This window comes from Pungitius pungitius, chromosome 14 (genome assembly GCF_949316345.1).
Source record: "Pungitius pungitius chromosome 14, fPunPun2.1, whole genome shotgun sequence".
NCBI classification, from domain to species: domain Eukaryota; kingdom Metazoa; phylum Chordata; class Actinopteri; order Perciformes; family Gasterosteidae; genus Pungitius; species Pungitius pungitius.
The window spans coordinates 2,461,522-2,485,886 of record NC_084913.1 but is presented as its reverse complement, the minus strand read 5'-3'; the positions used below and the strand labels follow the sequence as shown (position 1 = coordinate 2,485,886).

Below are 24,365 nucleotides of genomic sequence, written 5' to 3'. Positions count from 1 at the left end.
TCACCTGAGCATCTGTCGCTCCTGGTGGCAGAGATCCTTGTTTGAAGCAGTTGAGCAGCTCCAGAGACTCCTGCAGCCGTTTCTGGTTCGATGGAACAGATGGAAGTCAGAAGCAGAATGTTCAGCAGAGAGGAGTTACGTGAGGCGAGGGGCGTCCGTCCTGGCTAAGAGGGGTTTTTTTATATTCCACTATTTTAGCCACGCGGCCCAATGCACGATAAGCGTGTTTCACTTAAAACTTTCATGCTGCTTTTTAGTCGACAAATGACTTCCCTAAAGGGTAATGAGCAGCTTACTGTGGTGTGATCACTGTCTAATGCTCAGCAAAATACAAGATCATGTGGCCCAATTTGTTCTAATGAGCTTTCCATCTGTACGTGTGTGTGTGTGCGCGTTCCTTTCCCTGCATTTGGGTGTGATAGTGTTCGGTGTGTACTTTGGGGTGTGTGGACATGGAAGTTGTGTGTGCGGTTATCCCGTGTCCCCATCTCGTCATTAGGGGCAAGTCAGGGCTACGCCTGGCCCAGCAGGGTGTAAGGTGTGTGTGTGTGTGTGTGTGTGTCGGCGTACACACTCTCCACCCCTCACAGCTGCCCCACATGTCCACACCTCATCACATCCCGGTCGCCACCGCCGCCAGTACCTGCTAACAGCTTCATTACCCAGCGCACCAGAGCACCGATGACTCCATGAACAAAATGACCAAAACATGACAAAGGGCTGAAGAAATATTACGACAGTTCAGCCCCTTGAAATCATCGGTAGACAACGGCCCCTTTCCCTCCATTTAGGTTTAGTACATTCGGTGGTTCCGTTCTTTTTCCACAACTTCTTGTTCAAGTTGCTTTGTACATATGGTGTCTTCATTATTGACATTACAGATGAGAACTTAACAAATTCTGGTCAATCTTCATTCCTACCCTCACCTATGGTCATGAAGGCTGTGTCATGACGCGAAAGAACTAGGTCACGGGTACAAGCGTTCAAATGGGTTTCCTCAGGAGAGTAGCTGGTAGATGTTCCCCAGGAAAGGGAAGTTTGGGGTCCCCTGCTGGAGCTGTTGCCCCCGCGACCCGACCCCGGATAAGAGGTTGAAGATGGATGGATGGAACTTAACAAAATGAAGTGTGTTTACACTCATAATGAGGCACCTGTAGGGACAGTTTGTCAGTGTTGCCGACTTTCTCTCCATATTAGGTAACTTTTGGAGCTACTGCTGGCAACTTCCATTGGAAAAGAGTTGGCGACGATTTGCTGGATTATTCTGCTTCTGATTGAATTTGTAGAGTTTATTTATATAGTGCTTCTCCGCTCGAGAAGAACTTTGATTTGAAAACAGATTAAAGTCATCCGTCTAAATGCATATAATACATAAGTTTGTGTACCTCTGTCACAAAGAGGGTGCTGGGGTCAATCACATCCAGGAAGTGCCTGAGCCGACCAAAAAAGGTGTTCTAAGAGGAAAAGCAGAAAAGAATACATCATACAAACTATATTTCACATACGACATTCTTTTTTAAAATTGTCTATTGTTAACGGCGAGTCATGAACAGAAGATATTTGTATATTGTGGTCTTTTTTTAAATTTGAAATCACCTGAATTGGAATGAAAACGTTCTGCAACACAGTAAAAATAAATTGCTCAAATATAGGCATCCAAATCTGATTCTGGATTCATTTTTTTTGGCAAAGACAGGCAGAGAGATTCCAGCTGTCGCCCAAAAGTAAGTGACATTACAGCGTGCCAGCTGTTTTAACACACCAGGTGGAGGCCCCTCATTAATACCGCAGAAAAACTGCTTCCTATCTTTTCGGGACTCAAATTCACTCACACCATTTGCAATTAATTTCTATAATGACTGTGCCAGAAATACCTTTCAATCATTTATTCATAACTGAGCAGAAGGAATAGTTTCGGGGATGCAGCAGCGCACCACGCCATCCCTCCCTCGCTCAAGTTTAATTACACTAACTGCTAATTTGGATGAAAATCTGGTATCTGACTCTGCTGTGCCTTGTGACATGCTGAACATATGGATGGTAAAAACTTGGCGTGGGGGAGTAGTTTTTTTTTTTACAAATCTGTTTAATTCAATTATTCACCAGTGCTATTTCAACTTGACCAGTTAAAGCAAACATTGGAAGCGAGTGGAAACCTTCCACGTGCACTGCAGGGGTGTTACGGTGTATTCTGTGACCTGGCACATCATGTAACCTGTAGACCACAGTTCTAAATAAATACTAACTCAGAATACAGTATATGGAAGCACTTCTCACTTCAAACCACGCAAGTGCCGTTACACCTGCAAAGCTATGTGATGCCAGCAATTATTTATGTCCATGTTTGTTGAATAATGTTTCTCCATTTTGGCCATTGAGCTGGCATATTGTTAGCTTTTAGCCAGCCGCCAAGTTAGCTAACGAGCTAACGTTATATTTGTAGAACACCCAACACCTCAATTTTCGTTTTATTTTTAAACAGTTGACCCGACATAGTCCTTTGACCCGACATATTTGTGCTTTTTAAACTGACATTAAAGTTTGGGCGCCCGCAGAACCGTCCTTTGAGGCGCCGGCGAGGCTTCGCGAGGAGAAATAACCGTTAAGGATTTGATCGAACGCACTCGGTTCAAAGCAGGTGAACTTTGAACTTTACGTGAAGTTAGGATTCCTCTTGCAAACTTCAATGGGAAATTCAAAATAAAACTACCTGGTCGAAACGAGGCTTGCCATGTTGGAATGTCAAATATTCAGACATATTCAGCTGCTGTTGCAAAAAAAAAAAAGAGAGTTTGTTCTCTCACGACGATACAGCGGCGTTCACTTCACGAGACCACGAGCCGTGGAGCTGCTTCCTGCGGCGTCTGGCAGTTTACCGGGCAGGGTGCATGATGGGTAATGGAGTTCTTTCTTGCTGCGTTGCTAGACCCGGTGTGGTTTGACCTTTTGTTTGGAGGACTACACCTCCCAGGACGACTCTCTATGTTTACAGCGTTATAAATAAAGTGAAGTTGAAGGGGTGTGTTAGACGTCAGACAATTGCGAGACGCTTCTCATTTTAATGCTGTTGGTGGAAGCGCTGGAGGAAGAATTTGGGGTTTAGAGAGTATACGTAGCCCTCTAGTGGTGGATCCGCAATGAATAATAGTAGAGAAATGTGCACTGGCTGCTCAAATTAACACCAAATCCTCACGTTCATGACAACAGCTGCTGCAGCATGAAATGTGACAGTATGGAGGACTGCTTGTGATCATTTAATTTAATTTATTTGGAAATTAAGGGGCTTTTATGATTAAAGTGTTATCAACAGTTATATGTTGGGAAGGCTATGCTAGTTCCCTTCCCTTTACAGTGTATTTAAAGCCTTACATAAGGAACACAAACACTCCCCAAATAAAAATGTACAACCAAACATACGGTGAGCAAGAAACACAAAATATTCTTTATTAAATATACAAAATTTGTGAAACAGAATTGCATCACGAATTGTAAACTCTCCAATCTCACATACTATCAATAACATTCCACCGGCTACAGACAAAATACAAACAGTTGAAAAACAAAATGAAAATGGAAGACATGGAAGGTTACGCTTATTCTCGCGCTTAATAAGTGCCACGTCACATTTAATACGTCTCTATAGTCATCTAAGCACTCGATATTGCAATCGTACTGCAGAACAGAGATGACAAGAGGGCTTCGTATGCTTCAAGCTCAACGGCTAGTCATCGCCGTGGTGTCGAAGTAGGCCAAGTGCTTAAATCACAGAGCGATTAGAAAGTGCAGTACGGTGTAAAGTAGATCTAAGTATACCGATATCAGACAGTAAAGTTATGTTCTGACGATTAAGTAGTGCAAGAACATCCACAAACGCTGTTAAAAGTGGCATCATATCAGAATACTTTATGGTGTATCGATCTGCTCCATAGATTAAGTTTCAAGGCTTTTTTTTTTTGGCATTTCAAAAGGATATCACTGTTACTGCTTGTTTTCTATTGGTATGCATACAATTCAGTTTTGTGCAGTGATCTAAACTATATCAAAACAAAGCATTAGACTAGAGTAAAAAAAAAAAGACAAAGGAGTGAACTCCCCGTGAACAGATGGCTTTTCTTCTTCAAAACCCGCCTCCAACCCCGACATGTAAAATCAAGTCCTAGACTCTTGACAAGACTTCAAAACAAAAACAAAAATAAGGCAGCATTTGGCATTTCAACACGGCGTATACGTGCTGTAAAATGCGGTACATGTCCCTTTGTAACACCTGACAGCAGCAGCGCACGTGCTTGAGCAGAAGCGGATGTGACACAGACACGGGGTGGGGGGGTGGGGGGGGGCGTGTTATAGCAGGCATTTCTTCAGCAGTGGCGCTGTGTCGATAACACACGCGAGAAGGAAGGCAGAAGCATGAGATCTTGATAGCGAGTGACACTGTCTTCACCTGATAACACCTGCCCTCACAACAATCAGTTAGCTTACGTGGCTGAGCATTATGGGTAATTTCAAGACATGTCCAAGAGAACAGAAAGAAGAAAGGGGGAAGGGAGGGAGAGGGTGGGGGGGGGGTGTGTGACGGAGCAAGCAAAAGATTAACGGCCCTCATGGTGCGTAAGAAGAAAAAAAGAAAAAAAAACATTCACTTGCTGGCTAAGAACACTTTTGAACATTCGGATGCTACGAGCCAGTTCCCGGGACTGTGCTCCAGCATCGCACCGCTCATTTGGTTTGTAAAATGAGTTGAAGCACTCAATATTCATTCGGGAACATTTGTAAAGTGTCAATCCGAATCAACATGAACACCGGGAGGAGGAGGAGGTACTTTAATCACTGAGGTGTTAGTGATTAAAGTACATTTCAGTACTAGAAACATACTGGTAGTTTGGCATGAGTTTACCTAATTAACCAAATATTATGTTATGGTCTACAATAATGTTTTCTAAACTGTACTGGAAGATTATCGATTCAGTTCCCTTTTAAAGCAGCCATTGCTTTTAGCTTATTACAGAAATATCTCTACGGTTATTCTCCAAGAATGGATCAGGAGGGGGGGGGGCAGTTAGCTTGGCTATGACCAAATACTTCAAACTTTGGCAATAAGCATCGATTATCACAATCAGTTGTAAAGATGCAAACATTTGATAATTACATCTTCTCATTTCTGTCCGACAGTAGACCTGATGTCTTTGAGTCGTCGGTCACCTAAGCTCAGATCATTTTGTAAACCAATCGATTGATCTAGAAATTATTCAGTAGACGAATAACAAAAGTTGCAGCCCTACAGGCTTGTGAGAGCGATGTCCTCTGGTAGACTGTAAAATCAAAGTAAATGTTCCCCTGTGATAGATGCTTAGTCCTGAGCAGGTTGAGTCTCATGCTGCATTGAAATGAAGCTAAACCAATGGCTGCCTAAAAAGGTATAAAATCAATCTAAACCCTAATGGTTTCCTGCACAACATTGATTCAAACTGTGCAATTTGTGGTCAATGGTCTGAAACATGCAAAACCACCAGAGTCGCTCGCTCTCCTTTCCCCACGGACCTGCTGCACTTCTTACAAAATACCCTTGAAAAACGCTGCGAGGAGTTGGTCAGACGTTCAGTGTTGTGGACCGCAGCTTCTCTCGTGACAAGGTGACAGAAGTGAGGTGAGAAGAATCACTGTTTCCACAAGCCGAGGTCCTTACAAATGGATGCATCTCCAAACCAACTGGCTGAGTGAACCTGAAAACAACCTGAGGACCCGCTACATTCAGAACCGCCCCGGGAACCAGAGCCTTCAACGAGGACGAGGGCGAGCCACGCCGGCTTGGAGAACCTCCCTCGGCGCCGACGCGTCCGTATCAAAAAAGGGACGGCGCAGCAGCGAAAAGACCAAAGCGGAGGACGGAGCGGACCCCCCCCCCCCCCCTCTCCGTCACTTCAACTTGGAGCGCACTTGCAGGAGGGTGGGCTTCTGCTCCATGATGCGCACCAGCAGCGTGTCGATGTAGTCCTCCAGGTCTTTGACCTGCGGCTTCAGCTTCCTCAGCTCCACCTCCCGCTTCGCCAGCACCACCTTCTGCCGCTCGAACTCCGCCCTCTGCCGCTCCAGCTCCGCGTCCCGCTGCACCAGCATGGCGACCAGATCCCGGTGGTTCAGGTGGTAGTAGGAGCCCGCTCCCTCCGTCACGAGCTGTGGGGGGGGGATCAAAGGGTTCAGTGCATTTCATGTCGAATGAGCGGAGTTTGTCTGTTGTGGCTTTCTGGCATCGGCTGCTCATGTCTATTTAAATACCTGTAACTCTAAATGGAAAATCGTCCATTGCAAACCATTGAGGCGTCTCTGCCTCTTGTTAGAACATAAAGCAGATTGGTGTCCTCTTTAGATGATATTTAGTAAAATAATCATATAATTCTATTCAAGATGAAGCATCTTAAAAAATCTTAAAGAGTCATCTTAAGAAATTAAGAAAAAAAGCTATTATCAAATTTGTATTGTACGTTTATGAATCTGAGGCCCAGTGTCAACAACAATAGGTTATTAAGTTTACCCTTTTATTATTATTATTCTGCTCACTCATAAAGCAGTCGGAATTATTGTTGAATTAAGTCAGTATTCTCCTTACTTTGCTGTGCTTTTTAATTTCAACATGCAAGAATTGTGTAGAGAAAAAAAACTATTATTTAGTGTAATTGAATGCAGTTTGAAATCTTAACAAATCTAAACCCAAGGTCGTTGAATCTCCAAACACACACAGCTGCTGCCTCTGAGGGGCAGTGTTCTTCACGCCATCGCTACCTTCTTCCTGTCCGCCTCCTGCTCGCTCGGCTGGCTGCTGCTGCTGCTCCTCCCCGGGTGGATGCTGGACTTCAGCTTCTCCAGCACCGAGCGGCCTTCAGCCCGCCTCTCCTCGGCGGTCAGGGGCTTCACCGCGTGGGGGCTGGAGGGGGGGGGGGGGGGACAACAAGCAGCACGCATCACATGTTTTTCCACAGTAACATCCTCTAAATAGCTTATTAGACGGTTTCAGCTGAATAAAACGTGCCTGGTTTCTTTTAATTAACGAGCAACATAATATTTTTAGGGTTTCCTCGCAACCGGCTCTTATTAGTATTTTAAATATAATGAGTTTGTGTGTGTTTTCTCATTAATTAGATGTGATTATTTTTAGATCAGAAATTCACAAGTTACAGAGGATCCAAAATTAGTCGAGATAAGATAATTAAAATGGATCCGATTGGCTGAAAACCACCAGAAACCCGCTCTTTGTTCAGGTCAATCTGACAGACCTCCTCGAGCTACAATAAACACAGGAAAGACCGCTTCCTGTAGCATGTAGCATGTAAATCTATCATCTGTCCGACCACTCGAGTCCCGCAGTGACTTGCACTCATTCCACCCCAGGCTTTGTCACACTTTAGGGCATCAACCTTTGTAAAAATCCCCAGAAAGAGTGAATGAAAAGGTTAAACATGTGAAAGAGCCCTCGTTAAAAAGAAAAATACTGGTGAAAATTGAAAGACTTGATTGCATGCAATCAAACATGTAGAACTGTGTTGAATGTGTTATTACCCCGAGGTGAAAAGGAAATGCTTCCAGTGACACAACAACACCTCCTTTGCCTGGTTTCTGGTTGAGATTCTGGCAAACAGCGTGGCTGTGTGAGAACACTAGTTGGCCCTGTTGGGAGGGGGCGTTTGTGTCTGTGTGTGTGTGTGTGTGTGGTGGGGGGGGAGGGGGTGTGTGGTAGGATTCGGGGCAAAATAATAACTGCTAATTGGCCTGGGGCTGCGTTTCCCTTACCGTTACCACGGAGCCAGGACACACACACACACACACACACACACACACAAGACACCTGCAGAGGAGTCCTGTTAACACCAGTATGTACTCTGTGTGTGTTTGTCTTCAAGAAGTGATGGAGAAAAAAGAGGAGGTCACACCACAAAAGGAGAATCCCCCGGAGACAGAAGAGAAGCAGGCGGAAGCAGAGCGGCACTGAAGAGACGACAGGAAAGACATTTCTGGAAGCGCTTCCTTCCCACCGTGCACTGAGCATGTGCAACCTCACCTGTTCTCCTGATTGGCTGCCTGCTGCTGCCGAGTCGGCAGTGTCGCCGCCCCCTCAAGTACTGGCCTTGGCGGCGTGCTGGGCGGCGGCCTCGCGGCGGCGCTGGCGACAGGAGGGAGGGAAAAGAGCGCGACAGGGGAGCTGCGGCTTTGAGGAGTTAGACAGGGAGCAGAGGAGGTCGGAGAGGGGAGGCGGGGGCCGGGCTGAGCGGAGGGGGGCTCGTGCACCGCGCCGGGGTCGCTCCCGAGGGACGGCGGCGGCGGGAGGAGTTCGTCAAAAGCGGGCGCGAGCGAGCCTTCGGAGAGGGAGCGGTTCAGCGGAGCGCCGTGTGGCCGGGACGCGCCGACGGAGACGCCGCGCCCACTTCCCACACCTCCCTCGGCGGGGGGGAAACCAAAGGCCTCCGGCGTCACGACACCCGGCTCGAGAGTCGCCGCCCCTTCCACCGCGGATCGATCCCATCCATCGACTCCTTCGTCGCGCGGGCGAAGCGCGTCGGCGGCGCCTTCTGGGCCCAAAGCGGCGCTGGCAGCGGAGGCCGCGCTGAGCGTCGCGTTGGGCTCCGGGCCGCTGGAGGACTTGGAGGTCTGGTGGGACTCGCAGGTTTGGTAGTCCTGCGAGTCCGTGCTGGCTGAAAGGCTTTGCAGAAAGACGCCGCTGCTCCGATCGGACATCGGCGGGGGCAGAAGGGCGCCGTCGAGGCCGCTCGCGATGTTAGCGGCGTCGAGGATGTCGCCTAAAAAGCTGAACGGGTTCGGGGAGGGCCGGCTCGCCTCGGGCGAGGAGGTTACGACACGTAGTGAGGGGTATGCGAGTGCGTTATCTGGAGGCGTGGAAGTCATCGCGCTCGTGGGGTCGCCGAGCGGCGCAAAGGTATCGAAGAGTCCGGCGGCGAAATCCTGAGCAAATCCGTTGAACCCAGCTGATGGTTCTTTGGATTTCTGCTGCGGCTCCGGCAGCCACTCGGCGCCGAAGAGGTTTGGCGAGGGCGTCAAAGCGCCAACAGTGGCGCTGACCTCGTGCGGCCGGGACGCGAGCGGCGGGGTCTGCGGCGCCGATGGGCCCTCCAAACCGCGGGGATCGCCCCCGGCGCCGCGCTGGAGGACCGCGTCGGCTGCGTCATCCTCCGATTCCGAGGGCCTCGCGGCCGACGGCGGATCGGAAGGCCGCTGGAGGCGGAGGGCGCCGCCTTCGACGCTCCGCGCCTCGGCTTCCTCGGAGGAGGACGCGGAGAATTTGTCTGAAAGCGACGAGCGGCAGGAGAGGAAGTCCTCTTCGGCTCCTGAACTGCCGATACCCGAGGAGCCGGGATCCGGGGAGCCGCTGCTGGGCTTCACGAAGGGGGGGTGAGAGGCGGCCTGATGCACATTAGCGGGGTTAGGACCGTTAGTGGCGTGGTCAGCTTGATTAGTCTGGCGGCGAGCGGCTGGCGAGTTACCCGACGGCGCGTTGTCGCTCTCAAAGCTGTCGAGCTCCGGGATCGTCTCGAGGAATTGTGAAAACGTGTCAGAAGGATACGCCCCGGTGACCTGGAACCCGGCTTTTTGCGCATCGGGCGCCGCCCCCGCGAAGGGTCGGAGGCGTAGTGGCGCTTCGTCTTCGTCCTCGTCCGTCGCGGGTAGCGGCTCGTCTTCGTTCCGGCCCGCGGCGGGCGGACCCTCGGGAGACTGCAGCCTGCCGGCCGCAAAGGCCTCGAAGCAGTCGTCCCACTCCGAGTCCCCGGGGCCGGGCGGCTTCTCCCCTTCGAAGGGGCGTTCTCCGGCTTCGCCCATCGCGGCGCTCCCTGCGGCCGGGTTGCCCGCCTGCGGGAAGAGTTGCGCTATGGGGGGCCGGGCGCTGGAGAGACGGGGCAGAGGAGGCAGAGGAGGAGGCAGCGCGGGCTTTAGCGGCCGAGCGGTTAGCATGTCGCCATAGAAAGGGTTGTGCTGGAGGAGAGAGAAGAAGGGGTTGCGGGGGGATAAGGGGGGCGCCGCGGCCCGTGAGTGGGAGAAAGGGTTAGTGTGATGGAGGGGGGAAACCAGAGGGGCGGGGTCTACGAGGGCACCCGGGGGCCGGGGAGTGGGTGGCGGGTGGGGGTCAGTGCCGGGCTCTAGTTTGGGTGACACCACCAGGCTGTGAAAGGAAGGGCACACAGTCCTCTTGGTTAGTGTGGACGGGTCACACAGCGCGACCTCGGCCCTGCAGGAGGTTTCTCCGTCTCGAGTCACATCTCCATCACACATTTTTACACAGTAGCTTGTATTTAACCAAATGTATTACTTTTCTTTCCTTGTTTTGATTCACAGCAAACGTTAAACCCTTGAGAGTGAACATGATGGAAGAGTTAAAAGCAGACACCTGTTCATGTCTGAGCCTTTAATGCTGCACGTTGATCCCTGGATCGTCTGCTACTGCGTCTCCGGCTTGGTGCCTTTTATTAGAACAAAGAGACGGAACTAAACAGTGAAGTGAAAGGATGCAGAACCAAAACGACGATACTAAAATGTCATGTCTGAGGGTCACTTTGAGACATTTAATCCGTCATTTAATCTATTAAATAAAGGAGAATTAAATCTCTGTTGGAATGAAAACATTCTTCTAATGGTGGCTTTAAACAGAAGCTGCCTCTTCCCATCTTGTGCTTGCATTTGCATGTGATGTAATATTTTGCAGCTGGGTGTAATGATTACTTTGTGCCACTGGTGCCAACTTGGCACTTTTCCCCCCAAGGATATAAAGGCATGTGGGTGCGTAAGCTGTGAAAACGTGTAGTTCCAGAGCTGGCAGAGAGGTATCGAGTGTACTATGATCCAGAATAGCTGACCTCGCCTCAATCCGCAGCCGCTTATCCGGCCAATATTGTGTTTGCGCTCCGTGTTGTTTCTGCAAACATTGCGGCAGACGCGGCTCTTTGTGCTCTCAGATGAACGGATGGAGATGAAAAGAAGCCGTCGGAAGTGTTCGTACGGACCAGAAATAAAGAGGACTTCTTCTAGGAGACGTCAGTGCAGCACGTGGATGACCCACTATTTTCATTGGTTCATGAGATCGGGCAACACACACACACACAGACACACAAAATCTGGGGGAGAGCAAATATTGTTCCAGCTCGCATCATCATTATCATCATCATCATCTCTCTCCATCACCACGGACGGAGCAGCTCCGATGCTGTAACCGGATCCTGGTGCTCAGGAATTTAAGAGTAAACATTCCCTCTGGTGTTTAACTGTGATTTCACCTGCGTTTTTATTGGAGATTCTTTACTAGACCCTCAGTTCGCTGTCATGTTAAAAAGGAAGGTCGCAACATCTTTGCAGAGATCGATAGCGCTCTGTGGAAGGCACAGAAATTGGAAACGCATGGAAGTAAATTTGTGTCATCGGATTTTGAAAGAAAAAGGTGATTGAATTTCTAGCACTGAATATTTATGCATTGAAATTATGTATCTGAATGTTTCTCAAAGTTAAAATACTACAAAAAATTCAACCGCAAAAAATTCAACCGCATAAAATTCAACCGCAAATTATTCAACGTTAAAATATTCAACCCTAAAAAATTCAACCGCAAATTATTCAACCGCAAGGTTAAGGAAGAGCAATCGATTCTAGATTCCGGCTCAGGAGCGTCAATCAAAAGGAGCGAGCACCCGATACCACTTTAGCGGTAGAAGACTCACTTGCTCCGACGCGTCGTCACACTGAGGTTGCCAGGTTTGCTCGGAGCGCCGCGCCTGCGCAGGGAGCACTTTGAACACCGGCCAAAATGTGGCAACCCGCGGCCCAGATACGCCGCTGAGAATAACCGGGTGGACGTTTGTCAAGAACCGGTTTCCGGCGCAAACCAGTACCAGTCACAGGTGTGGACACACCTTCTCATTCAGCTCAGTCAGAAGGTGCGTCTGTGCAAGTCTTCACTTCCAACCCGTACAAAGATCAAGTCAAAGTATAAATGTATATAATCTTGTAAGACGTCATTTTGCAGATGAAACTGAGAAGTATTTATATGTAGTTTAGTTTTTTTTTGTTAAGGCTTTTTGAAAAACTGATTATACATTTTTCGTTGGGAATGTTTGCATCGACGCTGCTGCTTTCCACGAATCAAACCGAAGCCTAAGTTTGACCGCTGTTACACACCGTTGTGCGCTAGGTCTTGAGTGTGAGTGTGAGTGTGTGTGAGTGTGTGTGTCTGTGTGTGTGTCTCACCTGGGTTTTCCGTGCGAGTCCTTCGACCCAAACCACCCTTTGTGTTTCTGCTCGCCAGCCTGGTTTAACAAGTCCCTCCTCGGCTTCTTCCCCCGGCTCTCTGACTCCACCCTGGAGGAGGAGGAGGAGGCGGATCCGGGCGGAGCAAGCTTCCCCCCCCTCTCCTCCTCCTCCTCCTCCTCCTCTTCCTCCTCTTCGTCACCCAGCATGGGCCCGCTCTGCTCCAGGGCCGCCGCTATGGCCGCCTTCTCCTCCTCGCAGGGCTTGTCGAAGGACCAGCGGCGCCCGTCCCCCGCGGGGCTCCTGAGGAGGTCCGCGGGGGGCCGGAGGTTCTGCAGAGACACGGAGAGGGGCAGAGACTTCTGCAGCGGCGCCAGGCCCGAGGGGAGGCGGCCGTTGACGCAGGCGGCGGGCCGGGGCACCGCGATGGCGATCTGGTCCCCGTCCTCGTCGCCGAACTCGCACACGAGAGAGGACGACTTGGTGTGATCTGCGAGCAGGAAGACAGCAGCAGAGACGACCTTAACGACTCACTTTCTAACTGGTTGGGCGGCGAAAGCAAAGCGCCGAGGGAGGAGAGACACACGAGGGATTGTCACTTGAACTTAAAATCAACCATTTGCACGCACGTCATTAAATGGTTTCGCAACACGCGTGTTATCTGATTATAGAAAGACTAATTAAACCAATCACAGCATTCTCTCTTTTTAAGAGAATTCAAGGGATTAAATGACTCCTTGTGTTGTCAAGTTTCTAAAGTCTAAAATACTGTAACAAACAGAGACATGTGGCAGCATAACCTTCATAGAGATAAAGGAAGAAGTATTTGCAGCATCCTCGTGTTTTGTCATCAGCGTCGTGTAGCAGCTACAAACTAAAACCCGTCATCCATCCCTTTAATAAATAGTGGAGCTTCTCTTTCCTTCTCAGACAAAAACAATCTCAAACCACTTAGAAACTCAGTGAACTACGTCTTATTGGGAAATATGTCACAGGAATTATCCCAAAGCGATTCATGTATTAGTCGATGATTAAAAAAGGATCCGCAATTATTTCAATGAAAGATTTTATTTTCAGTGGATCAGTGGAATAAATATCAAATATCTGATCATTCCACGTGCAAAGATAAAAGCTGCTTTTCCTCATCCCGCATGTGTCAAACAAAGTACTCATTGGATTGTAGAAAGTTACAAAAGGCTTTTATACATTTTGACACTTCTTCGCTCCATTCGCCGCTAAAACCTCTCGGACCCCGGGCGTCCACCTGACGGCGCTCACCTGGGCTGTTGTCCGCCGTCAGGTTGCTGCTGTTGCTGGGCGAGTTGGAGAGGTCGGAGACCACCACGCTGATGCCGGCGGTGGGGCTCAGGCTGCCGCCGCGCGACGACGACTCGCTGCTCTCCGAGCCCAGCGACGTGCTGGAGCGGGTGTCCGCCGACTTCCTCAGCTTCCCCCTCAGGAAGAAGGTCCTCATCTTGCTCCGCCGCGCCTCGCCCCCCTCGTCGTCCTCGTAGTCCTCCTCCCCGCCGCCGTCGCTCGGCAACCGCTGCCGCATCCGGACGAGGGAGCCGTAGCCGCTGGGCAGGGCGGCCGGCGCCGAGTCCTCCTCGCTGCTCCTCCTCTTGCCCTTGATGCGCTCCTTCAGCTTGCCGAAGGTGGAGGCGCCCTTGTCCTTCATGACCAGGTCGTACATGCTGGCCGTCAGGTTGTTGCGGGTGAACTGGACCGTGACTTGGATGTCGCCGCGCTCCTTCTCCTTCTTCCCCGTCTTGGAGTTGAGTTTGTACCACCTGCGGGGGGTGGAGGAGGTCACCCGTGAGATTAGCGGTGAAACAGGAAGTCGTTTAAGTCAATTAGTGGAGGGAGGTCACGCGTCAAGACACAAACTTAAAGCTTTCGTCGGTTTCCAGTTTCTGAAATTTGACATGTTTTATTGTATTTAATATCATCGTGCGTTTTGGAGCAGCTGAGGCTTATGGGTATTGTGTTGTATTCGATGATAAGTGACAATGACATGACTAAAAACAGAGGCCGCTTCCTCTTCACAGCTGAATAAGGAATGACAAAATGGACCAGCACATTAAATAAGAAATAAAGTTTCAATTCAATGTGTGGAAAAAAAGAAAGATTAAAAGCCCCAAATGTACACGTTTTCTACAATTTGCAAACTAATGTGTATTGTGCGTTGAGTGAGTGAATGAGTGAATTGTCACACGGCGTCCGTGCCCCCATTAACAGCACGAGGCTGCGTGCGGCCCGACTTCCCCACAACGCCGCGGGGGGGGGGGGGGGAGGCCCTCTGGTTCCTATTCATCGGACCGATTACAAGCGAGAACAATGCAGCAGAACAAAGCCCGGGTTCCGAGTCGCCACATAAACAGTTCTCAGAAACGCCAACAGGTTCACCGCAGCGTGACTCGGGGGAAAGTCTCCTCTGCTGCGCTCCAACTGGTTTAAAGAGATAAAAACCCCAGTGAGAGGTATTCCCCTTGTGTTATTTTTTTATTTATTTTTTTTCACACTTGGCTGCTGCCAACGTGAAGCCACCAGAGCAACGACCTTAAGGCCCTGTCACTTCCTGTGCCGCTATTTCCACCCTCCCCCCCCCATGTGACCACAGTGCCCGTCTCTATTGCACACGCACACCTGCATGAACGCTCACTATACGAGTTTATGAGTTCAGGTCGTCCACATGTGGGCTGAACAGCAGGAATCGGACTCCAGAATGAAGGATTAGTTCACTTAATGGGAACATTAATAAATAGATATATTTCATCAATGAAGAACAGAAGCAGAGAAGGAAGATGTCAGAGGAGGTCGAGTGACCCAATTCCTGCTTCTTGAATAAAATTCCCCCGGTCTGATGAGTCAAAGGCGAAAGCTAAATGTCGAGCGATGGAAAGCACAATGTGCAGGTTCACACACACACGACACATGAGAGAGAACAAGACTAAAGATAATTATACAAGACGCAGCCGAGAAAAGAACCTCACACCCCGACCGCACAGGCACCTTGGTTCTTTGCGTTTCCCCTCAAAAACACACGGTTTCCTCTTTTCTCGATGTTTTAAAGCGTCAGTGTGACTCTGCAGTAAATCAACACGAGCCGAACGCGTCTCCAAAGAGTTACGCTGAACTCTGAGGCCTGTTGAACAAAAATCATGCTTTAGAATTAATACGGCTGCCTTTGTTCGCTTCAACGTCAAAGCTAAATTCATCCCGACAGGTCGAGCATTACAGCGCAAACCAGAATGTGAGAACCGCACCGAGACCATGGTGGAACACAAGAAACGATGATGAAGAAAATGCTTGACTCTGCCGATGAAGAACTGCAGGATTTCAGCCAGCAGGCAACGTTAGACATACAACTGTTATGTTTACGTTAGCATCACAGTGCTCTGAACCCAGCGCCCCGTTTCCAGGTCCTGTTTGGTTCTAACTCGGATGTAGGGAGAGACTTCCCTTCTCAAGCAAGAAAATGGGTGTAATTGTAGGCCAAAAAAGGAAAAAAAAACACACACACCATAGCGTCCAATAGCACAGACTGTTATGTAATCATCATCATCATCATCATCGTCCAGGGCACGGACCTCAAGTCATGAAAACACGGAGACGCCCAAGACGAAGGCCAGAGAAAACAAATCAGCAGAAAACACCCGAGGACAGAGGACACAGGACAGAGGACAAAAGGACACAGGACAGAGGACAGAGGAATGCAGACGCTTTTTTTTAGCCCCACAGGAAGGACAAAACGTCACAGCTCAAGTAAATACACAAACTGAGAAATGTGAAGAACAAAGAATAATCTCCATTTCGGTGACACTCCCCCGTTGGTATTTGTATTGAAATCTGTTGGAATATGAATATTCGTAATGATTCCAATCGAAATCATTTAGCAGCATTTCATCCAATGTAAGCCTCTCGATGGATTATCGATCTACATGATTTGTGCCTCTAAAGAGATTCAGGACCTGCTCCAATACTGTAAACCAGTGCTTCCACCTCACAGCCCTCCTGGTTGTGGATTCCACCTTCATGCGCCAACAATAGTATCCTCGCGCCTTTAAACTCGCCGCGGATCAAACTCCACATTCAGAAGGAGCACGCTAAGGGTTTCTTCTTCTTCTGCAGCTGCTACTACTACGTCCACCATGCAGGGGGATGAAATCTGTGCAAATCTTTGTTTTATGTGCATTAGATTGTACATTTATTCAGCTAATGCAGAATGACTTACATTAAAAGATGGAGAGAGAACATTTGCATGCTGAACAAGAATAGAATTATTTTTGAAGATGATGCAAAAAAACAAAACCAAAACAGAAGGTTTCAGGCCTATTTACGTGCATGCACCTGTGCCGGGAGGGTCATGTGACTGGCGAGAAAGCCTGACAGCAGCAGATGCAAACGTAGGTGGGCTGAGGCCTTAATACAGAAAGTGCAGCGCAGACATAAACTGCAGCAGCCTGAAGCCCACGTACTCGTACACAACAGGACTGAAGAGGACCCGGTTCTAAACGTGCACAACACGCTCAACTAAACGTTCGGCATATCTGCTTCCCCCCATCTTCAAAAACAGGAAATCCCAACCCTCCGCCCCGGCGCAGCATGACACCGTCTCCTCAAGGCGGGACGGGGCTGGAAATTACAGAAGACAAGTGGGGCTGTCAACCTACTTTAGCGGGCATGTGCTCGGAGCCCGGAGGGGGGGGGGGGGGGGGGGGGGAGACGCGCCGAAATAAAGCCGGTGGCGACGGCACAGGATCTGTGTCGACGCACACAGGGATCTAAGGTGACTTCAGGAGTGGTACCCGCTCGTGGTGCAGAAGGGCTCGGTTCACTGCGCCGCTAATGCAGAAAACGGCTAAAGCGCTGCGTCGCATTTCACAAATCATCACAAACGGGAAGTAGAAAGCATGTAAATTTAGTATTTAAAAAAAGAAAAGTCTGTAGGGAAATTGAAAGGCGTTCCTTAGCCTTCATAGAAAACCCCCCCCACAAAATGCCAACATCTAGGTCGGTGTTTAACTTTTTGTTTGACCTGCTGGCCTCCAAACAATCGCTGATTCAGCGTTAAGCAGGTGGAGCCGAGGCTGGTGGGAAATATCACTGGTACTGAGATTTAATCCTAAATACTGACCTCTTGACTTTCCAGTGGATCCATCAACCGCAAAGTCCACCTACGTCAATAAAAAACTAAATACCAAAAATACCAAATTGCATTACAAATGGATTTGGACTCGCGATCATTCGAGCTTCGATAAACACGAATGTTCTCTTGAAAATATCATTTTAATCAGCGGTGAGCAGGTCCGCTCTCGATGACCCCTGAAGAATCATCTCGTTTAACTAATCAAGTGGACGCTCCCCGTTTGCATCTCTATCCGCGATGGGCGCCAACGAGCCCTCCAGGAGCATTGTGGGTAATGCGGGCTGGGATTTCTGCTCCATCAGCAGAAGTGCGAGAGCCGCACCACATTCCACATCTGGATGTGATGCTCTAACCTCTCCCCGACCCCCCCGACACTTGACACAACAGAGCGATGTGTGTTAAACCCACACCTGCCGAGACTGAATTCAGCGCAGTAGAACTGAACATTTTTCTTGCATCGCACCAAACAAACAAAAACTAATATAATGGAGGAATTTTATTGTGAATTTGCAGATAATAACATAATGAGGTCATAAGGAGAGTTCAGAATGACCCGGATCACAGAACAAATATTTAATGATGAGAGCAAGGAAAAAGCTTTCAGCATTGAGATATATAAATACATTGAGGTCACAAGAAACAACATGAGAGGAAAATATACTTGAATAACATCCTCCTAAATACAGTTAAAATGAGTCAAGGAGTAATAGTAGATCAGCTTCCTGATAATACAACTGTTGTTCTACGAGGACGAGCTGTGGTTAAACGAGGTCATCATCACAGCCTTCTGTCTGTGTGCTTCTGTAGAGCAGCAAGAATGTGGAGTGAAATATTAACTACAACATCCAGGCCTTAATCTCTTCAATAACAAACAGCAGTTTAATCAGCCCCAAAAAACATTTTAACAAACATCCTACAAGTAAAACGGCACATGTTCAAACGTCTCGTTCATAGCAACGTGGGGAATTAGAAAAGTGAACCAGCCTCATTTATTTTGACTTTAATGAAAGACAACCTCAAGCTCCTTCCATATGACACTTGGATTTTCAAAAACTAAGACGTAGAAATGTGCTCCATTAATAATACACACAACCTTTAAGTGCAACTAAGGGAGCAAAACATTACTTGGAATTGTTAAAAAGGTCAAAAATGAAACCTGGTCAGCTAAAAGCTCTCCACAACATTTAAAAGACTCCTAAATCCTTAAAAGGCTAGCATCCCTTAGCTAGCACGCTAAGCAGCTAACTGCTAACTACCAGAGGAGTCATTTCCATGTTTCTTCTTCTTCCGACTGCACAGCCTCCACACGACATACACTCACCGGCCACTTTATTAGGTACACCTGTCCAACTGCTCGTTAACACTTAATTTCTAAGCAGCCAATCACATGGCGGCAACTCAGTGCATTTAGGCATGTAGACATTGTCAAGACAATCTCCTGCAGTTCAAACCGAGCATCAGTATGGGGAAGAAAGGTGATTTGAGTGACTTTGAACGTGGCATGATTGTTGGTGCCAGAAGGGCTGGTCTGAGTATTTCAGAAACTGCTAATCTACTGGGATTTTCACGCACAACCATCTCTAGGGTTTACAGAGAATGGTCCGAAAAAGAAAAAACATCCAGTGAGCGGCAGTTCTGTGGGCGGAAATGCCTTGTTGATGCCAGAGGTCAGAGGAGAATGGCCAGACTGGTTCGAGCTGATAGAAGGGCAACAGTGACTCAAATAACCACCCGTTACAACCAAGGTGGGCATAAGAGCATCTCTGAACGCACAGTACGTGGAACTTTGAGGCAGATGGGCTACAGCAGCAGAAGACCACACCGGGTGCCACTCCTTTCAGCTAAGAACAGGAAACTGAGGCTACAATTTGCACAAGCTCATCGAAATTGGACAATAGAAGATTGGAAAAACGTTGCCTGGTCTGATGAGTCTCGATTTCTGCTGCGACATTCGGATGGTAGGGTCAGAATTTGGCGTCTACAACATGAAAGCATGGATCCATCCTGCCTTGTATCAACGGTTCAGGCTGGTGGTGGTGGTGTCATGGTGTGGGGAATATTTTCTTGGCACTCTTTGGGCCCCTTGGTACCAATTGAGCATCGTTGCAACGCCACAGCCTACCTGAGTATTGTTGCTGACCATGTCCATCCCTTTATGACCACAATGTACCCAACTTCTGATGGCTACTTTCAGCAGGATAATGCGCCATGTCATAAAGCTGGAATCATCTCAGACTGGTTTCTTGAACATGACAATGAGTTCGCTGTACTCAAATGGCCTCCACAATCACCAGATCTCAATCCAATAGAGCATCTTTGGGATGTGGTGGAACGGGAGATTCGCATCATGGATGTGCAGCCGACAAATCTGCGGCAACTGTGTGATGCCATCATGTCAATATGGACCAAACTCCCTGAGGAATGCTTCCAGCACCTTGTTGAATCTATGCCACGAAGAATTGAGGCAGTTCTGAAGGCAAAAGGGGGTCCAACCCGTTACTAGCATGGGGTACCTAATAAAGTGGCCGGTGAGTGTATGTTAGTTATATATTCTATACATCAGTGACTCTATGAGGGTTGTGTTCATAAATAAATAAATCTTTGTTTGCGCATTTGTGTTACAGAGGATTGTCCGATCTCACAGTTACGTAACTCGTAAAGGTCCATTAGAGCTCGTTCCATCTCTGCAGGAGCTTCAGAAAGTCTGTCTGCACTTAACAGAGGATTTGGCTGGATGAACGACACACACACACACACACACACACACACACACACACACACACACACACACACACACACACACACACACACACACACACACACACACACACACACACACACACACACACACTAGTTGAAGGCAGCAGTTGGAAACTATTAAATCTTAACATCTGAATGATAATATCGGCACCTGAGAAACTTTGAGTGTGAAAAAGAGAAAATGTTTTCTGACATCGTTGGCTGCTTGTTGTTGTGCGTTGATCTGTGTGTGCGTTGATCAGTGTGTGTGTGTGTGTGTTTCTGTGGCTTCCTCCGGTGGCAGCTGCTGGGCGTCGTGTGCTGAAGACACGGCTGAATAAAGATGAAACATTACGACGGGGAGTTGGCTTCCTCGAATGAGAAAAGTCCTGATTACACACTTCTAACAGAGAGGTAGACTGAGAGGATCCAGATTCAGGATTTGGGCTCAGAGTTATCATTAGTTAATCATTTTTCTGAGTTGTTGTTAAATTGTAATTGAAAAATGATTTTGTGAAATAGCCTTTTTTGCCAAACATTTTAACAGTTAAATATTATTCAATTTATAAAAACCACAGCACAGCAAATCCATCTCAATTGTTTGATAAATTACATTAATACGCAATGTGTAGCTTCATGTTGATCCACTAAGTGTTGGGACCAGGTCCTTTGTCTCAAGTTATGAACCTTTGGTTCGTGAAAACACAGCCACCGACTTCACCCGCTCAGTGTGTTAGCCGTAGCTAGCTGCTGGAGCTAACGTTAGCTCCATTGTGTGTGCAGAGGCCCATCTTGCCCCGAAGTACGCGACCCGGAGCTCCTCATCCCTGAAGTGCTTTATAAATACCAGGGACTGTAAAGTAAAGGAGTCTTGGCACAGCCCTCAACCCTCTGCAATGCTAAATGTCCTTACCGCTCTCACTTAAAACCACATACAGGAAATTAAAAAATCATGTGGTCATCTGTATGTAAAGTGACTTTAGTTTGAGTCTTTTTTCTTTCCTCCACTTCATTAACTGCACTTTTATGATCCCATCTCACTGCCACACCGAAGTGCAAACATTTATAAGAAGTGTGTTGTGTTCCGAGTCACCTGACATTTTTTGGACACTCCTTAAATACCACTCCATGGTTTGGGCGGGTGTCCTCCGTCACGCCCGGCCTGGATTCGCAGAATACCACGCGGAGGCGGCGAATGTAGCGCCACGCCGAACTGCTGACGCGGCGACCTCGCGGGCCGACTCTAACCTCCAAGGCCCCAGCTCCAATTCAAGGTGGAGCCAACGTACTGGACATGGACATTTCATTGCAAGGTCACAATATGATGAAGCTTGGGACAAAATGGTCTTTAGAATGGACAACTGTCCTTTTTTGCCTGGGAGAATGTAAACAAAGCAGCGTCACATGTCAGTGTGACACGACAGCAGGGAATGTTATCTTTACTACATAAAGAAGAAGAACTCAATTATTGTAGAAGGAGTCTAACATCTGGACTCAATTGACCAAAATGCACTGCATCCATGAAAGATTCATCTTAAGTTTAAAGTGCAAATCTCACTATTTTTCTTGGTAATTTGTCTGCATAGAATATCAACCCTTGTCACCTGGGAGGTGTTGCAAGGGATTATGGGAAACCCCACAGAAAGAATCAGACAAGGAAAGACGGTTCACCCCAACACATCTGTTTTTCCAACTACAACTAAATCCCTTATTGGTTAATACACTTTCTTTAACGTTTTGCAAATGTTTAGGATGATGCAACATGAAACGTTGCATTGAGCTCTTTGCAGCCCGGGCTCCGGTATCTGGGTTGGGCCCTTGTCAAAACAACATGTTATGCTTAAAATACCGTGGAGCTCTTGGATAATGAAACTGTTAGATAATCCCTGGAACTGGGACAGGCATTAATCCCCCCCCCCCCCCCCCCCTCCTGCTGTACGTCATGCCTCGGCTGTTGGGAAACAACACAATGCACACACCTTATGTGGACACCACTGGAGGGGGAGAAAGTGAAGTTTCTAGAAGGGCTGGGATCGTTTTTTTGGGAGGGTGGGGGTGGGGGGGGGATTCCATCAGATGTGCTCAGAGGGGTTGTGTGTCCGTGGGAGGAGGGAGGGTGTGTCTGCAGGGCCCTGATGCAGCACAACAGACTTGACAGCTGTGTGTAAATGTATATATGAACACAAACTGTGAGGCAACAGGAACAACAACAAAAAAACAGGACAAAAGCATAACAGAAAACACCCTGATGAGTTCAGGGAACATGGGAAACGCCAGCTCCGACTGCATGCAGGTTTAGGTCTCCCTCACGCTGTCACACACACACACACACACACACGAGCGCGCGCACATGTTTACTATGCACATGTCTACACCGCTGGACTTACTCGTTTCTCACGCATCGGCTCTGGTGGAAGACCTTGTCCAGCTGGATCACCGCCTGTCCCAGGAACACGTCCAGGGCCATCGGCGCGCGGTGCATCGCGACGAGGACCAGCTCGTTGCTCGCGGCCGGGCAGCCGGTCTCCAGCACGCCGGGCTGCAGCTCGAAGGAGCACTCCTCCCGCCACTCCGGCTCCGTGGTCTTCTCCGCCACGCAGGTGGAGTACTTCTCCCTGCCCAGCTGGATGATGGTGTACACGTCGCTGGTGCCGTGCTTGCCCTTGCCTCGCACGCCCCTGCCCCGCAGCACCGTCACCTGGACGTGCGTGGGGAACCATTTCTGGTCCTCCTCTACGGTTAGCGAGGACATGTCCTCTCCTCCTCCTCCAGACCAGTCCGACCGACCGAGGGGTGGAGGGGGGAGCGGTGGTGGTGGCGGTGTCCGCCGCTTCCTCCCTGGCTCTCGGGGCGTGCACCGTCACATCAGCTCCGGGGTCGGTGCCGCATTATGGCGGTCCGTCGTCTCTGCAAAGTTACCGTGGTTGTCGGGTTTGTTTCGTGTGTGCGGCTGCGGCTTCTGCTGCTCCTCCTCCTCCTCCTCCACCACCCCCCCCCGCACCCCCACCTCCACATGCACGGCGCGTCCCTCTCACTCCCGCACGGGCCTCTCTCTGCGGGCAGCTACGTCACGTCTCCTCCTCCTCCTTCTTCTTCTTCTTCTTGTTCTTCTTCGGCGGTTCAACTCGACGCTACGTGCACGCGCCGCACGCTCAGAGGCAACAATGCAGACGCACGCTGGAATGTGTGTGTGTGTGTGATGACTTTGTAATAAAAGATTAATTTTAAATTGCTATAATTTATATTTACTTATATTCCATTTACAGTGACTTAAAGATGTTTAGACACTTAGTGTTAATATTTTCTGTTAATTAGACAACAACTAATGCTCAGTCCACCTAATATCTTTTTTTCCAGAACTTGACCACATGATCAATCCTCAATGGATGCTATTGTATGTGATGACATGCTCGGTAGCTGCCATTAAAGCAAAAAAGTTCCTCCTTTCCAGAACAAGCTCTACTCCTCTTAAATGCCTTTAACTCTTTCACGTGGCCTTCCTCAACAGCTGCATTCCCCCTGCAGAGTGGATTTTACACTCCAAAGGTTGTGACATTAAGTCCCCCACACCTGACAAACACCGGGGGGGATATTTTGGGCACTTTCTGTCTGTGTTTTTTTTTCTGGTTTCACTACAGAAGATGACAGCAGAATGAATCGCATAAGAGTTTAACCAACTTCACCATGTTCACCTAAAGGAACAGGAACATGGGAATTGTAGCAGTGCCACGGTGTTGCTTGTGTCATTAACCTCTGGTTTCCTCTGCATTTACACCATATTAGTCTTTACTGACCCAGCATGCCTTTGTGAAATTGTTCCCAGTCGATTTGCCTCCTTGAATGCTGCCTCGTGTACGAGGCGGGGGGGGGCGTTTGAGGCTATACGTCTCCCCTGAAAGTGAGCTGGTTAATGTTGTTGTTGTTGTTTTAGTACCGAACTGTAGCACAGATAACATGTGAGGAAATCAATATATGAGGTCATGCCGGTTGGCTGGAGGAGAGTGGACGGCCTTCACCGAGCGTCGTATCTTTTTGTTGACTGACAAGTTAAAAGGCCTTGTTAATTAAAGGTTACGACCGCTAGAAGACATTTATATCACCCTCAGTGGATGTGTGTGTGCGTTGTAGCGAAGGCAGACTTGAGTGCAGGTTTTCACAGGAGCAGTTTGAGGTTGACCGCCAAAAAAAAACCTCTCGGGTAGTTACCAAGTACGTTGCTACCTACCACGGCTGTATTTTATTA

General features: G+C 48.6%; 1 protein-coding gene across 4 annotated transcripts in view; it reads right to left on the bottom strand.

Moving 5' to 3' along the window:
* LOC119227334 (sideroflexin-5) overlaps positions 1-23,949 on the bottom strand; it is a 33,314-nt gene extending 9,365 nt beyond the window's left edge. Inside the window, exons 1-7 of one of the 4 annotated variants that reach the window (XM_062557137.1) lie at positions 22,510-23,319; positions 13,513-14,024; positions 12,235-12,724; positions 8,538-10,162; positions 2,711-2,742; positions 1,386-1,454; positions 5-82 (exon numbers count right to left, since the gene is read on the bottom strand). In XM_062557137.1, the coding sequence (XP_062413121.1) occupies positions 5-82; positions 1,386-1,454; positions 2,711-2,742; positions 8,538-10,162; positions 12,235-12,724; positions 13,513-14,024; positions 22,510-22,874 (3,171 nt within the window). In that variant the 5' untranslated portion in view covers positions 22,875-23,319. Of the gene's footprint in view, positions 1-4; positions 83-1,385; positions 1,455-2,710; positions 2,897-3,414; positions 6,172-6,777; positions 6,920-8,050; positions 10,163-12,234; positions 12,725-13,512; positions 14,025-22,509 lie in introns of those variants that run through there. The other 3 variants (XM_037486049.2, XM_037486052.2, XM_062557136.1) reach the window with 3 other exon arrangements.
* Between the last annotated feature and the right edge of the window lie 416 nt (positions 23,950-24,365).